Here is a 17,195-nt window from a genome sequence, read left to right as displayed (position 1 = left end):
AATAATCACTTTCAATTGATTTTGGTAAATAAAACAGACATGAAATCATTTTGTTTCAGTATGAAGTTATATAAATCAATGGAAAGAATATCAAAATGAATCACTGTTTCCAAAGAATGAAATCTATTCCTGATGAGTTGAGAAAATATGTATTGCTTCTAATAAACAAAATTATAAACTTACTGAATTTGATTAAACAAAGTATTAGCAAGTTGTCTAAGATAATTTCATCTAAATTAGAAGAGGCTTTTTTTTTTGGTAAGTGTATTCATGTCAATGTAGTTCAGCAAGCACGTTAGTAGGCACAAAGATGAGTAGGACACAACTCTGACGAGTCCTGAGTTCCTGCTTATCATGGCATTACTGTCAAACCCCTAGGAGCAGAGGTAGAATGGTGGTTGCTAGGGGTTGGGAGTGGGGAAAATGGGAAGGTATTGGTCAGATGGTACAAACTTTCAGTTATTAGGTGAACAAGATCCAACCTGGGCAACATGGTGAAATCCTGTCTCTACAAAAAATTAGCTGGGCAAGGGGGTGCATGACTGTAGTCCCAGCTATGGGGATGCTGTGGTGGGAGGATCACTTGAGCCCAGGAGACTGAGGTTGCAGTGACCCATGGCTAGGTGACAGAGTGAGCTCCTGTCTCGGAAAAAAAAAAAAAAAGATGAACAAGATAACTAATGTACAGCATAGGTGGTGATGGATGTGTTAATTAATTTGATTTTGATAATCATTACACAATGTATACATATATACCTTGAATATATTCAATCTTGACAATTATAAATAAGATAAAATGGCATTTTGCATCAGCTTCCTAACTGGTCTCTCAACTTCCACTATTCCCTTCCTTCAGTGTATTTTCCAGATAGTTGCATGGCAGATATTCTCAAAATGTGATACATTTCAAACCACTACTCTGCTTATCAGCATGTCATACCAGCCGAGATTTGTTAAATGATTGATTGTTGCCTATGTCTTACTTCTTAATTAAAAAAAAATCCTTGTCAGGGCCTAGTTTCACAATCATAGCAAACTGTGAAATGGTCACAACTTGGTGTCTTGTGAGAATTCTCTTCTGGACAGTGAAATTTGTCACAAAATGAGAGAAAATGCTACAATCTGACTACATGTTCTTCATTTTCACATGCAGCACAGGTTCCTATAAAATAAAGCAGAAAATGTTTGAGAGAAGCATGGCTCATACTTCCAAAGCTCAGGACTGTCATTCCAGCAACATTCACTAGTATGTCCTAGAGCCTCAGCTCCCTAAAAGACATGAGCTCTTTCAAACCAACCCAATAGCAATAGCAAGGGCTGAACTAGAGCATCATGCTTCTCTTGGAGCTCTGTGTGAAGTGGGGGTGGGTGAAGAGCATAGTATGGCAGAAACACTGGAGATGGAAGGTCAGCGTGGTCCAATTCCCTTCTCACTGCAGATGCCTGTGTCAAATGCTACCAGATGTCAAAGGGACAGATACGGATACATTTTTAGTTGCGATTGGTGCTAAATAATGTTAATAATGGTATAATTATTTGAGACATTCAAATTTAAGTTCTCAAATTTCATCACAAATTTGAGCAATCATGACAAAAAGTTAAGCAGCATGATCAACCCTTGAACACTTGCTCACATTTGTGTTACATTCAATATAATGTACTCTCAATGAAGCATCTCATAGATACTTATGATACAGCCTCTGCTAGAAAGCTTGGGGGTATCCTCACTTAATAGAATATCACCTATATAGATTCAGATGAATAAACAGTTTGTTGTTTGGGGGTGGTCATAATTTCCACAGTGATTCTGAATCAGCATGATGGATAGTCAGATTACAAAGGCATACTGATTAGTATGATCATTTACTTACCATTCTTTGTTTATTTGCCAGTCATCTTACTGGCCCTGTGCTCTTACTTTGTGCCATCTTTAAGTGTCTTTGTAGATTATATAAATCAGAGTTGGGAAAAAAAGTATTAATGAATCCTATGCTTGGTGCTGCAGGAATGTCCTTTATATTGTTCCATCCCATGGCTGTCCTGGATATGTGAACAGTGCAGGAGAAAAAACCCTCCATTCCAAAAGTTGGATCCATTCTATTTCCTTACAACTCTAATTCTTTTTTTTTTTTAAATCATAACATTAATTATGTAGGCCCTGAATTAATTTCCCAGGATGAAATTGAAATACCTGAATAATTTGATGTATTCTGGGGTCACAAACTCAAGTATCTTCACTGCTATGCAATTGATGTATTTGAATGAAACAGATTGGATGTGAAGCAATATAGAAGGGTGAGGACTGTGGCGAATCTCATTAATTTCATGTGACCAAACAAAATGCATGTGTTATTATTTTCCCTTTCTCACTAGTTTGTGACTCTATGTCTTTATTGGAATAAGTCTTCTTTAGCCTGTCTAATTACATTTTCTAAATGACTTGGTGATGGCAGTTCATAGAGGACTGCTCTCTTTACCAAGAATAAAGTGATTATCCATTTCAAATTTTCCACATGATGATCTCATACGCTCCTTTTTTATTGTTTAGTTACAACGAAAGAGGAGAAATCAATCTCCTAGGAACATCCCCAGATTCCCTTCAGAAACTTGTGGAGGGAAGAGTGTTGTTAAAAAGTTATGAGTTCACTTTAATAAGCTTGACTTTAGACTGTTAGCAGGCACCTGGGATATCATCCCTATGTAACCTATTTGTACCAGAGAGAAGTAGGTCAGTCAACTTTTAATGATGTCCTTTGAGATGTAGTTGCCTGCTCAGGTGTAAATATTAGACTGTGGGAGAAAATTACCAAGCTAGAGATAACAAATAGAAAAGAAATGGTCTTCCTGAATTTGTTGGCCTGTTTGGAAGCACTCTGTTTTATGCGGTTAAAGGTCATATAGAGCTGTACATTGTCATTATCTATTTACTACAGAGGTGGATAGAGAGGTCTTGGCAGGTCTTTTAGTAATCAGAAAAAAATGGAGCTCTACGGTGCGGTAATAAGAAGTGTATGAATTTTGGAATCTCTTTAGTTGCACTCCACCCTCCACGGTGTGGCTTCCTAGCTGTGTGACCTAGGGCAATTCGTATAACTTTTTTGGACTACATGTTCTTTATTGTGTAAATTATGTATATCTTCAGGTTTTTATGAGGATTAAATTTATTTGTGACATAAATGATGTTTAATGTGTTCCCTTATCTGAGCTACAGAAAACATAAGTCACTGAAGTGGTTGTTTCATTTTTAATTAATTTGCAACGAGGAAAAGTAACTTTCTTCGTTTTCCCACTTCTCTAGAAACCTCATGGATGTTGGTCCAGAGACCAATTTCCTCTCTAGGCTCAGCAAAATAATTGCTCTATCATCTTTGTTTAGAGTCCTACTGATCTTGAAAACTCTGGACTTTTCACTGGTGTAGAGTTTCCTCTCCAATATGCCCAAGAGGAACCATTTCTGAACTCATTGGGTCAGAGTCTTTCTTTCTACACGGGTATCTCTGATATTTTTGATGTTAGTATCTCTAATTTCCATTCTTAGGATAGTCCCTTTGGCTTTGGAGGCTCTTCGTTTTGTGATCTCTGAGACTACATAGCCATGCCTCTTTTTCCACCCCTTGGACAGCTTGCTTGCCTCTCTTTTAGTGCTTGTATTTCTTTCTTCTTTAGAAAGTGGGGTGAAGTTAGTAATGGTTGCTCTACTTTTCTCATATTCTGCATTACCTATAATATTTGCATCAAGAATTACACCATCTATAGCATCAAATGGAATGTCCATCATTAGTGTTTTAATTTGCATCTCCATATACCGGCTGGATTCCATCAACCTGGTGATTCACTCACTATCACCTCAAATAAACCTGTTTATAATTAAACTCCCCTATTTCTCCACCTCCTTGGTTTGTTGAACTAAGCATCCTTTCTCTACAGTAAGAGAAGTGCTGTAAATGTGGATGAGTGAGCTGGTACATTTAACCTTCACAGTACATCAGAAAACTGAGGTTCAAAGACATTAAATCACTTGCACAGGCAAGCAAGATAGATGTGGAGGTGAGATTCCAATCTAAGCAGTTTGACAACACATTTAGTCTCCTTACCACTAAGTTTTTCTGTCTCTCTTAATTAACAAAAATTTCTTGCATCCTCTCATCTTTCCTAAAGTACATCGCACTGAAAACCCATGACCCTAGGTTTATTCAGCAGTTTTTCTGGTTAAAGCCCTTGGTCCTAGCACTTACTGTCCTTTACCTGTGAGTACAGGGGTATCCATAAATTTCTCAAGAGGATGATGCAATACTGGGATCAAGAAAAAGTCAAACTACTATCCACTCTAAATCATGGCCACAATCATCACAGGACTTGGTCATCCTAGTCCCCCAAATTAATCTAATTATCCAGTTTAACAGCTTTAGAGAAATGCCAAGGTAAAATCCAGTAACATTTATTAACTCTCTTGCCTTCTAATAACTTTGGATTATTTTTCATGACTCAGAAGCAACTGGACTTTCAGATGTTTCCCTCCTGACTAGTAGGCATCTAGAGAAAAGAAACATAGCTTTTCCACTTAGAACCTCTAGGAGTCTTAGTGTCTTCAGCTGTAAATTAAGAACAAGAAAATATAATTTTCACTATTACTATGAAGATTTAATTAGAAATAGTATAATATGAATAAATAGCAAAATGCTTGGAATATCCGCTCTGAATTCAAATTACTTAGATTTTTCCTGCTCATTGTCTTTCTTTCCTTTTGTTTCCTTCCTTTTTTCTCCCTTATGAAGTCAAGTTTTCTACAAGAATTTAAGTATAAACATTTTCCAGAAAAAGTTACTTTTTCCGAACCTAGTAAAGGTTAATATGCATTATTCAATTACACTTTATTTCTTAGCAGGATTAATAGTGAATGTATTTAACAAAGACTGTGGCATAGCTGCCACCCGATCAGAATGGACACCAACTATAAACAGCTAATACAGCTGTACTACTGGCTGCAGTCTTAAGCATGGTTTTATGAGATTTTAATTTGGGGGTTGTAATTTTAATTTTTTTGTTTTTAATTTTTTTCTCTTACCTATGAGCAAGGGCTGACGCTTTGCTGGCATACATTAATTACTATGGCCACACTGGTTGTTTATGGCAAATATTTATTCTAATTTACTAGAACACTTGCCATAGAAGTTAAATATTTTGAACATTGCTGCTACTCAATCATTTAGAAGTGTGTTTTAATTGTCTCAGGTTATGGAGCTTTTAAATTAATTAAGTACCTTTAACTTAATTGTATATAGGAAAGAGAATATGACTGTTCAATATTGCTTCCTTAAAATTTACTGCTTCTTGCTTTCAGCCTAACATAAATTTTTGCAAATGTCTCAAATGTGTTTTAGAAGAATCTATATTCCATAATAGTTGGGCTGATAAGCTCATTAATGTTTTTGTTCAAATCTGTTGATCCTTATATTTGTCTGTTTATTCTTTCAGTGCTTAAGATGATATGTAGTTATATTAAGTTTTCTTTTATATATTGAGGCTGTTTTATTAGGAGAATAAAGCTTACAATACACGTTTTACTGATTAAATAAACATTTATCATAATGTAACTTCCTCTTTTACTTCTAGTAATGCTTTTTGATCTTAAATCAATTTTGTCACATATTAATATAGCAACATCGGCTTTTGATTATTACTTGCCTAGTATACTTTTTCCTTCTTTTAACTTCAATCCCTATTTTTCCTATGTAGTAGAAAACATACATATTAAAATAAAATGAAAGTTCTGATTCCCTTAAAATAAAATATTATATGTCTATTATAATAATACTACTTTAAAAATTATGAGTTTATTTCATTTACAATGACTGTGGTTATTGTGAGTGTGGACTCTCACTAATGGCGGTTTGCTTCTGTTGTGTTTAGTGATTTGTGAGTGTAAATTCAATTTTTCTTTGGGTATCCTGCAGAATTAAATTGAAGATTATTTCCTCCAGAGAGCATTTGATCTGCTTTTGCTGGGAATAAGCAAGTGGTACTAACGTGAAACCATTAAGTGCTGCTGCTAGCTTATATGTTACATGTGTGAGCACTGGAAAATGTGACTCATCTTAGGACATTTGATCTCCAGCTTTTAAGAAATTATGCTGTTGATATTGTTAAAACAAAATACTTTACTTCTATCTCCCTGAAAATTTCTATGATAAATTTTCAAGTCTATGCTTTCTAGGTTGTGAATAGCTTATTACTGAATGTTGTGAAATTGTGTAAGTACATCTTGTAAAATCATCCACAGTGACCCTGAAAAGCCTCTTTTGCCCTAGTAGAGGGTTCAGGTCTAATGGAGGAGTCCCAGATTCAAATCTCCAAATTTTTACTTAAAATCCATCTGCACAGCTGATACTGGCATTTCCCAACAATCTAATCTTATTACTGCCTTTTTTGCAGGTCGTCTCACTTTGTTTCATCTCATAGCTTTTTCCTTTATTTATGTGTTTGGGTTTGTGTGTCAGGAATGGCTGTAGGATGGTTAGGATGTAATAACAAATCCTTTCAACCTCTGTGGCTTATTGCAATAATGGTTTACTTATTGATGCTGCTACGTATTTAATGTGTCATGAATGGTAGGAAGGTTCTGACAGTCACTCAGGGACATAGACTAATGGAGGCTCCATTTTGAAATGTACTTTTCCACCTGGCAAAGGGAAGAGGGAGTGGCAGGATCTCTCACTGGCAAATAAATATTTCTATCTGGAAACAATAAATACCACTTCCATCAGAACTTCATTGGTCACAGCAAAGAAAATTTGGGTCCAGCTTCAAGGGGAATAGCAATTTTTCTGTATTCCTAAAAGGAGAACCAGAATGTGCAGTGAACAGCACTAATGACTACCACAGGGCATGAAATAAGAGGTTCCTTAGGGAGAATATCCACTTTTTGTAATGCCAAATTTATGTCAATGTCAGTTTTATTTGATATCCAATTGTATTACAGTTAGAGGAATCTTAAAATATTTATTGTTTCATAGCAACAGATGCAGTAAGCAAAGACTGTGCCTTAAGCATGGAGACTGAATGTAGTTCAGATTTCATTTTGGTAGTATTAATTAGAAAGACCTATTTAATTTACTATCCTATATGAACAGCATAAATGAAGAACGATTTTTTAAATTTTCTTTCATGAGTGTGAGTTCTTATTCTTTTGAACATTCCGCTTTATTTCATTTGGGATGGAGACAAAGGCGAATTCTAGCCAGGCACTTGGAGAAAATCAAAAGGATTAAATATATCAGTAAAGTGCTAGAGTTCCCTCTTTAAGTTTGTTGTTTGGCTTCAGTCATCTTTTGATCCATCTTTATGAGATCTTCTGTAACTAGCTAAAAATTTTAGACTTTTTAAGGAAACTGTGGCCATGTGTATTAGTTTGTTTTCATACTGCTATAAAGAACCACCTGAGACTTGGTAATTTATGAAGGAAATAGGTTTAATTGACTCACAGTTCCACAGGATTAACAGGAAGCATGGTTGGGAGGCCTCAGGAAACTTACAATCATGGCAGAAGGCAAAGGCGAAGCAAGGCACATCTTCTCATGGTGGAGAGAAAGAGAGCACAATGGGGGAAGTGCCACACACTTTAAAACCATCAGATCTCATGAGAACTCACACACTATCACAAGAACAGCAAGGGGGAAATTTACCCCCATGATCCAATCACCTCCCACTAGGCACCTCCTCCAATTTGACATGCGATTTGGGCGGGGACACCAAGCCAAACCATATCACCATGTAATTAATGGTGTGTGGGAAATACGGGCAAGGACAATGGACAATGTCATATTCAGGCTTGGTTAGGGAATTCTTTTTTTCTGTAGGGTTGGCTTAAACACTTAAAAGTGATTATGACATAGATATACTTTTATATTTGGTATTTCATTTAGCATTATATCATGTTGTGTCAGATGCTCTAACAGCAGAGAGCAATATAATAGGTACTCTAAACTCCTATGTACTAGAGTGAGTTTATGGACTACCTGTTTAGAACATGCTAAAAAACCGTGAAACCACTTCTCTGTACACATTAGTTTGTCACACACTCCCAGGATCTGTGAGAGAAAGTGAAGAATGTAGTAGAGTTTGAACCTCAGTTGTGTGAATTTTGTAGGGGCAAAGATGATTATGATGTATGTTCTACCATCACCGTGATCCCTTCCTTCTCTACCCTCAACCCCACAACCACCTACAAGGGAAGGTGATCTTTCAAGAGAGCTACTTATAAAGCATCTTAAAATTCAAGGGACTGGCATTTATTACTGGGGAATATTGGCTTGGGCTGAAGCTGCCCATGCTTAGCAGTACAGCATGGAGAAATAACATGTAGGGAAGGGAACTGTATTTTCAGAGTTTAGTGGAACAAAAAAGTCTGTGCATTTCCCAAGGGCCAGATATTGACAGTATTGTAAGGAGTTGAGTGGAGTAGTTCTGTAAAGAAATTCCTTTAAAACAAGTGAACAAATGTCCTTTCTTCTCCCTCCAAAATAAACCAGAAAGAACATGCAGGTTTACAAGAAAATTTTAGTCAGCCAAACCAGATAAGCTAACATAGCATTTTAATTCACTTACTTATTTTTTAAACTGTATTTTTGAATTACTTTCTGTGTATGTGTGTGCATTGAATTGCTGTTTGGTATTACTTTTTTTTTATCCTGAAGAACTTCCTTTAGTATCTTCATAAGGTAAGTCTGCTTGCAAAGAATCATCTCAATTTGTTTATCAGGTAACACGTTTATTTCACCTTTATTTTTGAAATATGGTTTTGCTGAACATGGGCTTCTTGGTTGACATTTATTTTTACTTTTGTTTTTTATTTCTTCTTCCAGGCCTTTGAATATGTTATCCAATTGCCATATAGCCTCAATTGTTTCTGATGGGAAGTTTGCTGTTAATCTTATAGTGGCTCCCTTACACATGATGAACCAGTTTTCTCTTGACGTTTATGAGGTGTTTTTTTTTCTTTTTATCTTACAATATTTTGACTACGGTGTATCTGAGTGTAGATCTCTTTTTAGTTTACCTTACTTAAAATTCATTGATCTTCTTGGATGTATAGACTAGTGTTTCATCAAATTTGTGATGTTTTTAGCAATTACTTAAATAAGTATTTTTTTCTGCCTTCTTCCTTCTGTTATTTCCATTATGTGTATCTTGGTACACTTAGTATTGTCTCACATTTCCCTGAAGCTCTGATCATTATATAATGATTATATAATTATTATAATTATTCCATTTGAGAGTACACTAAAGAAACTTTTAATAGTCTACAGTTTAGAAACAAGAAAGCAACTGCAGAAGAAAAAGAAAATGTCTTGCACATACATTTTGTTATATAGTTGTGTATGGAAATGGTAGCTTGATCCAGTCTATTGCTTATTATCCATCTGATTTGATACATTTCTCAAGCAGATAGTCGCATATTTCATTGCTTTTAAAGATACCTCAAGAGAGACTAAAAACTTGATAGGCCTTTTAATTTACCAGAAATAAGAGCCAAGTGACAGACTTAAAACTCTGAGGATATGGTGCTGGTAGATTATTAATTCTGGATTATGGAGAAAAATAGATGGAACTAAAACCAATATTGAAAGCAGCTAATTGTCATAGTGAAGAACTAAAGCTGGGGTGATGCTGACAGGAATGGGAAACAAATAGGGAGGGGCAAATCCCTTACTTTCATCGAAGCTTTCATTTACCCTCTAGCACTTCTTCCGGTAGAGTCTAATAGAAGCTAGTTAACAAAAGAGAAATGAAATGTGATTTTTAGTGTGCCAACCCTAACTAACAAGGCAGAATATAGAAAAGTAGATTTGAAGCTGAGAGAGTTAATAGCATTAGTTATGCCCTAAAAAAAGGATAAAAATTGCATGCCAACTCAAAGCTTTATGACTTATTAAAGTATACCCAACACTAAAAATAATAAAATAGCTGATGTGTATTGGGGATTTTGGATTTTCCAGGCACTATTTAATGCTATGCATGAATTAACTTATTATATTATGAAATTACAATAATTGCCTGTTAACACATGGGAAGGTATTGTGCTCTTACTCTCACAAGTTAGAAGTAGCTCTAGTCTTTTACTTTGGATTTCTGTTTTATATTTCAACTACCATAGACCCCTCAAAGATCTGTACGTAAAGGGAATGCTTTCTTCTATTGACCATCACTGACTCAATTCCTTCAATGGAGGTGGGACTTCCTCACATGGGTGCTGCCCCCACAGGGAGCATAAATAGAGATGATCTCAATTTTGAGCCATCTCTGTCTTATCCCTCAGTGCCCAAAACCCTGTGCTCCTTAGTACATTGGATAACTTGACTTAATTTCTTCTGCCACTTCTTATACTCATGTCGCAATTTTTGTCAGTCACTAGTTCTGTCTAGTTTTTCTACTACTTAGATTCTGTGTGATCTAATGCAGAGTAGAAAAAAAGTCCTTGTTTCAGCCTGGTCTCTTCTCAAACTCCAAGAGTAGCACTATGCTACCAGGCTATCTATGTTTTATTAAATTAAAACTTAGGACGCATTACCAGGGAACTTTTTCATTTATCTTAGTCTTATGATGAATCAAATTCAAGAAAAGTTATGGAAAATAAAAGGTGATGCCTTAGCTATTAAGGAATGTATATGACTAAATGTCAGTACAGTTTATTTAGAAGTATTTAATCTAATCAATTTCTGGTGAATAACCTTTGCTACCTCAGATACGACAAACATACATTTCTCGTTTTATATGTGAGGTGGCTCACCTATTTGTTCAAAAATATTTATTGAGCACCCATTATGTGTCAGGCTCTATTACAGGAGTTTTTGGATGTTGTAGGGTAATAAACAGACAAGATCCCATCCTCAGGGAGCTTATATGTGTGGTGGACACTGTACAGTAAATAAATGAACAATTAAAAATGAATATATAATACATCATGTGTTGATTAATATTTACTTTGCATACTAATAAATAATGAACTTAATATAGGTCATAAATTGCTTTTTCAAATGCCTTTTGCCTTTATTATTTTCTGAAGATTGGAGAGTGATTATTTTTTGCTCAGGCTTCCAAAGAGATTTTCAACATTTATCCATGATAGTATGTTTTAACACCAGGAGCATGTTTTATTTCTATAGTTATATATTTTTAAACAAAAATCTAATAGCAAAAGAGAAAATATTTCTTTTTTGAGATGAAGTCTCGCTCTGTCGCCCAGGCTGGAGTGCAGTGGCGAGATCTCAGCTTGCTGCAACCTCCTCCTTTCCCATTCAAGCAATTCTCCTGCCTCAGCCTCCCAAGTAGCTGGGACTACACACCCACATCACCACACCTGTCTAATTTTTGTATTTTTAGTAGAGACGGGGTTTTGCCATATTGGCCAGGCTGGTCTCGAACTCCTGACCTCAGGTGACCCACCTGCCTTGGCCTCCCAAAGTGCTGGGATTATAGGCATGAGCCACTGTGCCTGGCCCAAAAATATTTCTACCATGTGGTTTTGAATGCCACATGGCAAAATTTGTTTTCACATGGTAATTTCATCTTTCTGAATTTTATGTCTGCAGCAGCATTGAATATTAAGTCATGTAGTATAAATCAGTATTCATTTTCCATCAGAAAAGGTTTTCCTACACAGTATGTTTTTGACAGCAGCCTTTACATCCTTGTTTCGCAGACTATAGATGAGAGGATTGAGCATGGGAGTCATCACTCCATAGAAGAGGGAGATGAGGGCCTCAATGATGTCTTCATTACCTGAATCAACAGAGTCTTTAGACTCAGGCTTTGTGTACGTGCAGAAGATGGTTCCATAGAAGATAATCACCACTGTCAGGTGGGCTGAGCAGGTGGAGAAGGCCTTGTTTTCCTTCAGTGGAAGGAATCCTCAGAATAGTGGCAACAATAAATATGTAAGAGATGGAAATTACTAACAATGGAATAACCAGAATAATCAGATTCGACCCTGTCATACTAATCACATTGATTGAAATATCAGCACTGGCCAGTTTCAAGATAGCCAGAATTTCACAGACAAAATGGTTAATGACATTATTAGCACAGAATGGTAACTGCATTGCAAGAGCTGTCTGCATTACTGAGTCCACAAGCCCAGTGACCCAGGACCCAGCTGCCATGGCCACATAGGCATCCTTGCTCATGATGACAGGGTATCTGAGTGGGTAGCAGATGGCCACATAGCGGTCAAGTGCCATCATGCCTAAGAGCATGCACTTTGTGGCCCCCGTGGCAAAAGAAATAAACATTTGCACCATACACCCAGAGAAGGAAACCTTTTTCTTTACTGCCAGAAAGCTGGCAAGAATTAGTGGGACGGAGGAACTTGTGTAGCAAACGTCGAGGAAGGAAAGATTACAGACGAAGAAATACATGGGGGTGTGCACGTGAGAATCATAGATGATAACTGAGATAAGGACTCCATTTCCAAGCAGGATCATCAGGTACATCCACAAAATTAGAACGAAGAAAACTGTCTGGACCTTTGGGTGGGCAGAAAGCCCTACCAGGACAAATTCTGTCAACGTGGAATCCTTGGTCCTTTCCATATTACATATACCGATCTCCAACAGAACTCTGTGAATGATAGAACAGGAATATGTTAATACAGTGTCTGTGAGAGCTACTTTTAAGAATCATATTCTGTATTATTGCAGTTCTGTATTTGGATGCAACAATATAAGTTTGGGGACAATTTCTTTCTGTAAAACCCAGGCCACTAGAGTAGGAATCCTAACCTGACTGTCTCAGAGTTAAGAGAGAACACATGATTATAGGACCTTTGGATCCCAATCCACTTTATTGCTGTTTCCGCAAGTTCTGCCTCTTAACCCATTGGCTGCAAATCAGTGTCCTACAGCCTGGATTCAGCAGACAGGTGTGCTATGTTTGGCAGTGATTGTCTGCACTGTGTTTAAATTTGAAATAGAGATCAACATTCTTTTTTTTTTTTGAGACGGAGTCTTGCTCTGTCGCCCAGGCTGGAGTGCAGTGGTGCGATCTCGGCTCACTGCAGACTCCGCCTCCCGGGTTCATGCCATTCTCCTGCGTCAGCCTCCCGAGTAGCTGGGATTACAGGCGCCCGCCACCACGCCCGGCTAATTTTGTTTTTGTATTTTTAGTAGAGACGGGGTTTCACCGTGTTAGCCGGGATGGTCTCCATCTCCTGACCTCGTGATCTACCCTCCTCGGCCTCCCAAGGTGCTGGGATTACAGGCGTGAGCCACCGTGCCCGGCCTAGAGATCAACATTCTAATCAACAGATATGGTATAAAAATCTGTGCCTTCAGCTTGTCTTTGAATAAATTAGAATATTTGAAAACATTAGACCTGTTTCTGTTATGGAGCTTAGTTATATTAATAACTGACCCATTGGATCCAACGCATGTCCCTCCATTCTACCAGACTACTCTCCTCACTCTCTTGTCACTGGAGGTGAATACAAGTTATCAATTAACATGTTAGTCTCATGTTATTCTCAATTGTTGGTCTCAATTGTTTATATTACCTGGCAGGATCTTATATGGATTTGGAATCTTGACCCATGGCTGCATGGCCAACTTATCCATTAGGCCCAGTACTCCCACCATATTGTGAAAAACCTAGGAAAATGTTATGATTTCTTTTAAAATATGAAGAAAAAAGTTAACTTTGAAGTTTTAATATATACTATATTTGTTTTTATAACAATGCAGAAGTAAAATATAACTTTAAAATCTTTATGGAAATAAGGCCCCACAAAGACAAAAAAAAAAAAAAAAAGTGCCTAGGGCCCATCAAAATCATAATGTGGCCCTGTGTGGTTGAGCATCTTTTGAAAATTCAGTCTGGTCTACTGGGGTATAGTAGTGGTTATGTATCTGCATATAACCTCTTTGAGGAGGGTAACCTCGTTGAGAAAAGGAACATACCTTCATATTCCTCCAGTATCTTTTTTCAGTACAATGAGGAAGTATGCCTTCAAAGAAATGATTTTTTAAAAATTGAATAAATTAAAATTTACAAAGCCAATTTTATCACTGGCTTTGATTAAAATATGTAATGGTGTTTATTGTAGCCTCTACCTAATTTATTTTCATGCATGCAACAACTAAAGAATCAATTGTGATAATAGTGCTTTTATTCAAAAAATATACATTGAACTGAACCAATGATGTCTAACCATTAATTATTGAAAAATAAAATTTATACAGAAGTGTAATATATAAAACAAATAAAAAGGAAAATTTCTCCAGTTGAAGTCACACTGGTGTACAGGGGAGAAGAAAACACTGTTCTTTACTTGTTTATTCACTCTTACTCCCTCAGTTAAGTTTAAGAGGATCCCAGGGAGCATAGTTTTAAAATTGTCTTTTTTTTTTTCTTTTATTATTATTATTATTATTATTATTATTATTATTATACTTTAGGTTTTATGGTACATGTGCGCAATGTGCAGGTAAGTTACAGAACAGAGCCGTCAGAAATAATGCCACATATCTACAAGTATCTGATCTTTGACAAACCTGACAAAAACAAGAAATGGGGAAAGGATTCCCTATTTAATAAATGGTGCTGGGAAAACTGGCTAGCCATATGTAGAAAGCTGAAACTGGATCCCTTCCTTACACCTTATACAAAAATCAATTCAAGATGGATTAAAGACTTAAATGTTAGACCTAAAACCATAAAAACCCTAGAAGAAAACCTAGGCATTACCATTCAGGACATAGGCATGGGCAAGGACTTCATGTCTAAAACACCAAAAGCAATGGCAACAAAAGCCAAAATTGACAAATGGGATCTAATTAAACTCAAGAGCTTCTGCACAGCAAAAGAAACTACCATCAGAGTGAACAGGCAACCTACAAAATGGGAGAAAATTTTCGCAACCTACTCATCTGACAAAGGGCTAATATCCAAAATCTACAATGAACTCCAACAAATTTACAAGAAAAAAACAAACAACCCCATCAAAAAGTGGGCGAAGGACATAAAATTGTCAATGCAACACATAAAATCCTTTAATCAACAACAATAATAATAAAATAGTAATTTATGTACTGATTATGCTAGATACATTTCTAATTTTTTTTTATTCATAATAACCCAAGGTAATGGGACTATTATTGTAGGAGATAAGAATTATCCTTTCTTAAACATTTGGTAAACATCAGTAAATTATGGTATGAATAGACTTAAGGAAAAAAGTAGTAATTATTTCAAAAGATGCAGAAAACACATTTAGTAAAGTTCAATTTATAATTTTTATGGAAACTATCTGAAATCCTCAAGCAGAAGGTAACTTTCTGAACTTCAAAGAAAACTATATACCAAAAAACTATATTAAGTTACTATTCACTAATACTTAATGGAGACAGTTTATACATTCTTAAAGTTTTTTTTGTTTTGTTTTGTTTTGTTTTTGAGACAGAGTCTTGCACTGTTGCCCGGGCTGGAGTACAGTGGCATGATCTCAGCTCACTGCAACCTCTGCCTCCTGGGTTCAAGTGATTCTCCTGCCTCAGCCTCCTGAGTAGCTGGGATTACAGGCATGCACCACCACGTCCAGCTAATTTTTGTATTTTTAGTAGAGACAGGATTTCACCATGTTGGTCAGGCTGGTCTTGAACTCCTGACCTCAGGTAATCCATCCACCTCGGCCTCCCAAAGTGCTGGGATTACAGGAGTGAGCCTCTGCGCCCAGACTTTTATACATTCTTATTAAGATCTGGAATAAGATAAGGATGCCCACTCTTATAGTAACTCTTTAATATAAAATTGGTAGTCTTGGTTAAAATCATAAGACAAGAAAATGGCTGAAGTATAGATTAAAAAAGACAAAAATTTATAAGACCAGATGAGAAAAATTAGTAAGACTTCTGGAAGGAAACTAAAAAATCAATAGCTTTCTCTACATTAACAACAAATGATAAAATAATAGAAACAAATATAACAAAAAGTAAAGATCTACGTTTATCTCAACAAGGCATACATAAGACCTTTACAAGAATTCTTTAAAAATTATATTATAATGAAGGGCATAGTAGAATATGAGTAATTGAAAAGGTATGACATATTAATAGGTAGGATAAAAATATAAGAATGCTGTCATTTCCCTCTCAAATTAGTCTATACATTAAATTGAATCCTTTAAAGATTTAGTTGGTTTTTTTTTAGGAATATGAGTAGTTATCCTAAATTCATATGAAAGAATAAAAGTATACAACTTGCACAGTCAGTTTTATAAAAGAAAAATATGAGGGAGCATTCTGTCCCAGTCAGAAAAAGAAGCATAGTTTTAATAGAAGGGACTATCATAGATGAAAAAAAAAGAAAAAAGAAAAAGAGAAGTTGACTTCTGACGCCATAAAAACAACATAATATGGATTAAGTGAATAAGAAATTGAGGTACTTACAAAATTAAAAAAAAAAGCGTAGTTAGACCAAACATTTTTAAAAATAAAGTTTTTCATCTAGGTAAAGAAAAAAGTCAATTATAGAGTAGATGGTCAGCAATGGAGGAGAATAAAAGGAATTTTCCAAGGTCTGGGGAAGGCAGGGTTCACCCAAGGAATTTAAGTCTTATCATCCCACTGGAAAGGTTATCCTTAGAGTGGAAGAAAATGAATCTGGCATTTGTATTAGCCCAATGCCATGAAATATGCCATTCACATAAGTAATCCTCTTGATCTGACTGTGTGTTCCCTTCCAATGACAAGCCCGCATTCAGGTAACTTGGATATAAAGAAAGAATGAGCAGAGAAATTTGGTGTCTGCTCCCCATAGGCCTTTGTTTCTCATTGTAAAGCTCGGCACTCTACTTTCTAGTCATATCTGTGAGCTCATGTGAATCTACACCTGTGAATGAGACCCAGTCTCTTCTTACTTACCAAATCAATTTTAAGTCTGTGGTAATAAGGGACAGAATGTGGACCTTGGTAAAATCACCAAGCATTGCCATAGGTGTGTTGGTAGGAAATCAGTCACCTTTCCCCAGGGAAGCCTCTGAATCACTACACATTTTATTCAAACACCCAGATTAAGTACAGATACACTTCAAAGAAGGAGAAATCATCTGAGAGAGGGGTAGGACAAGATTTCATCACATTAATTGAATTTTGTCCTAATGAGCTGAGGGGGAAATGCCTCAGGTAATAGATTGAGGCTAAAAGGCA

The 17,195-nt window shown here is 36.2% G+C and overlaps 2 protein-coding genes across 2 annotated transcripts in view; one reads left to right on the top strand and one right to left on the bottom strand.

Moving 5' to 3' along the window:
- LOC100438760 (olfactory receptor 13C5-like) overlaps positions 1–17,195 on the top strand; it is a 124,134-nt gene that overhangs the window by 17,661 nt on the left and 89,278 nt on the right.
- LOC100438037 (olfactory receptor 13C8) lies at positions 11,627–12,587 on the bottom strand. Its single transcript, XM_009244710.4, is given in 2 exon segments — positions 11,627–11,885; positions 11,887–12,587. Coding segments are annotated over 2 exon segments (960 nt in total).

The sequence above is a fragment of the Pongo abelii genome, chromosome 13 (assembly GCF_028885655.2).
Source record: "Pongo abelii isolate AG06213 chromosome 13, NHGRI_mPonAbe1-v2.0_pri, whole genome shotgun sequence".
Taxonomy (NCBI): Eukaryota; Metazoa; Chordata; class Mammalia; order Primates; family Hominidae; genus Pongo; species Pongo abelii.
This window is presented reverse-complemented; position numbering and strand designations above follow the sequence as displayed.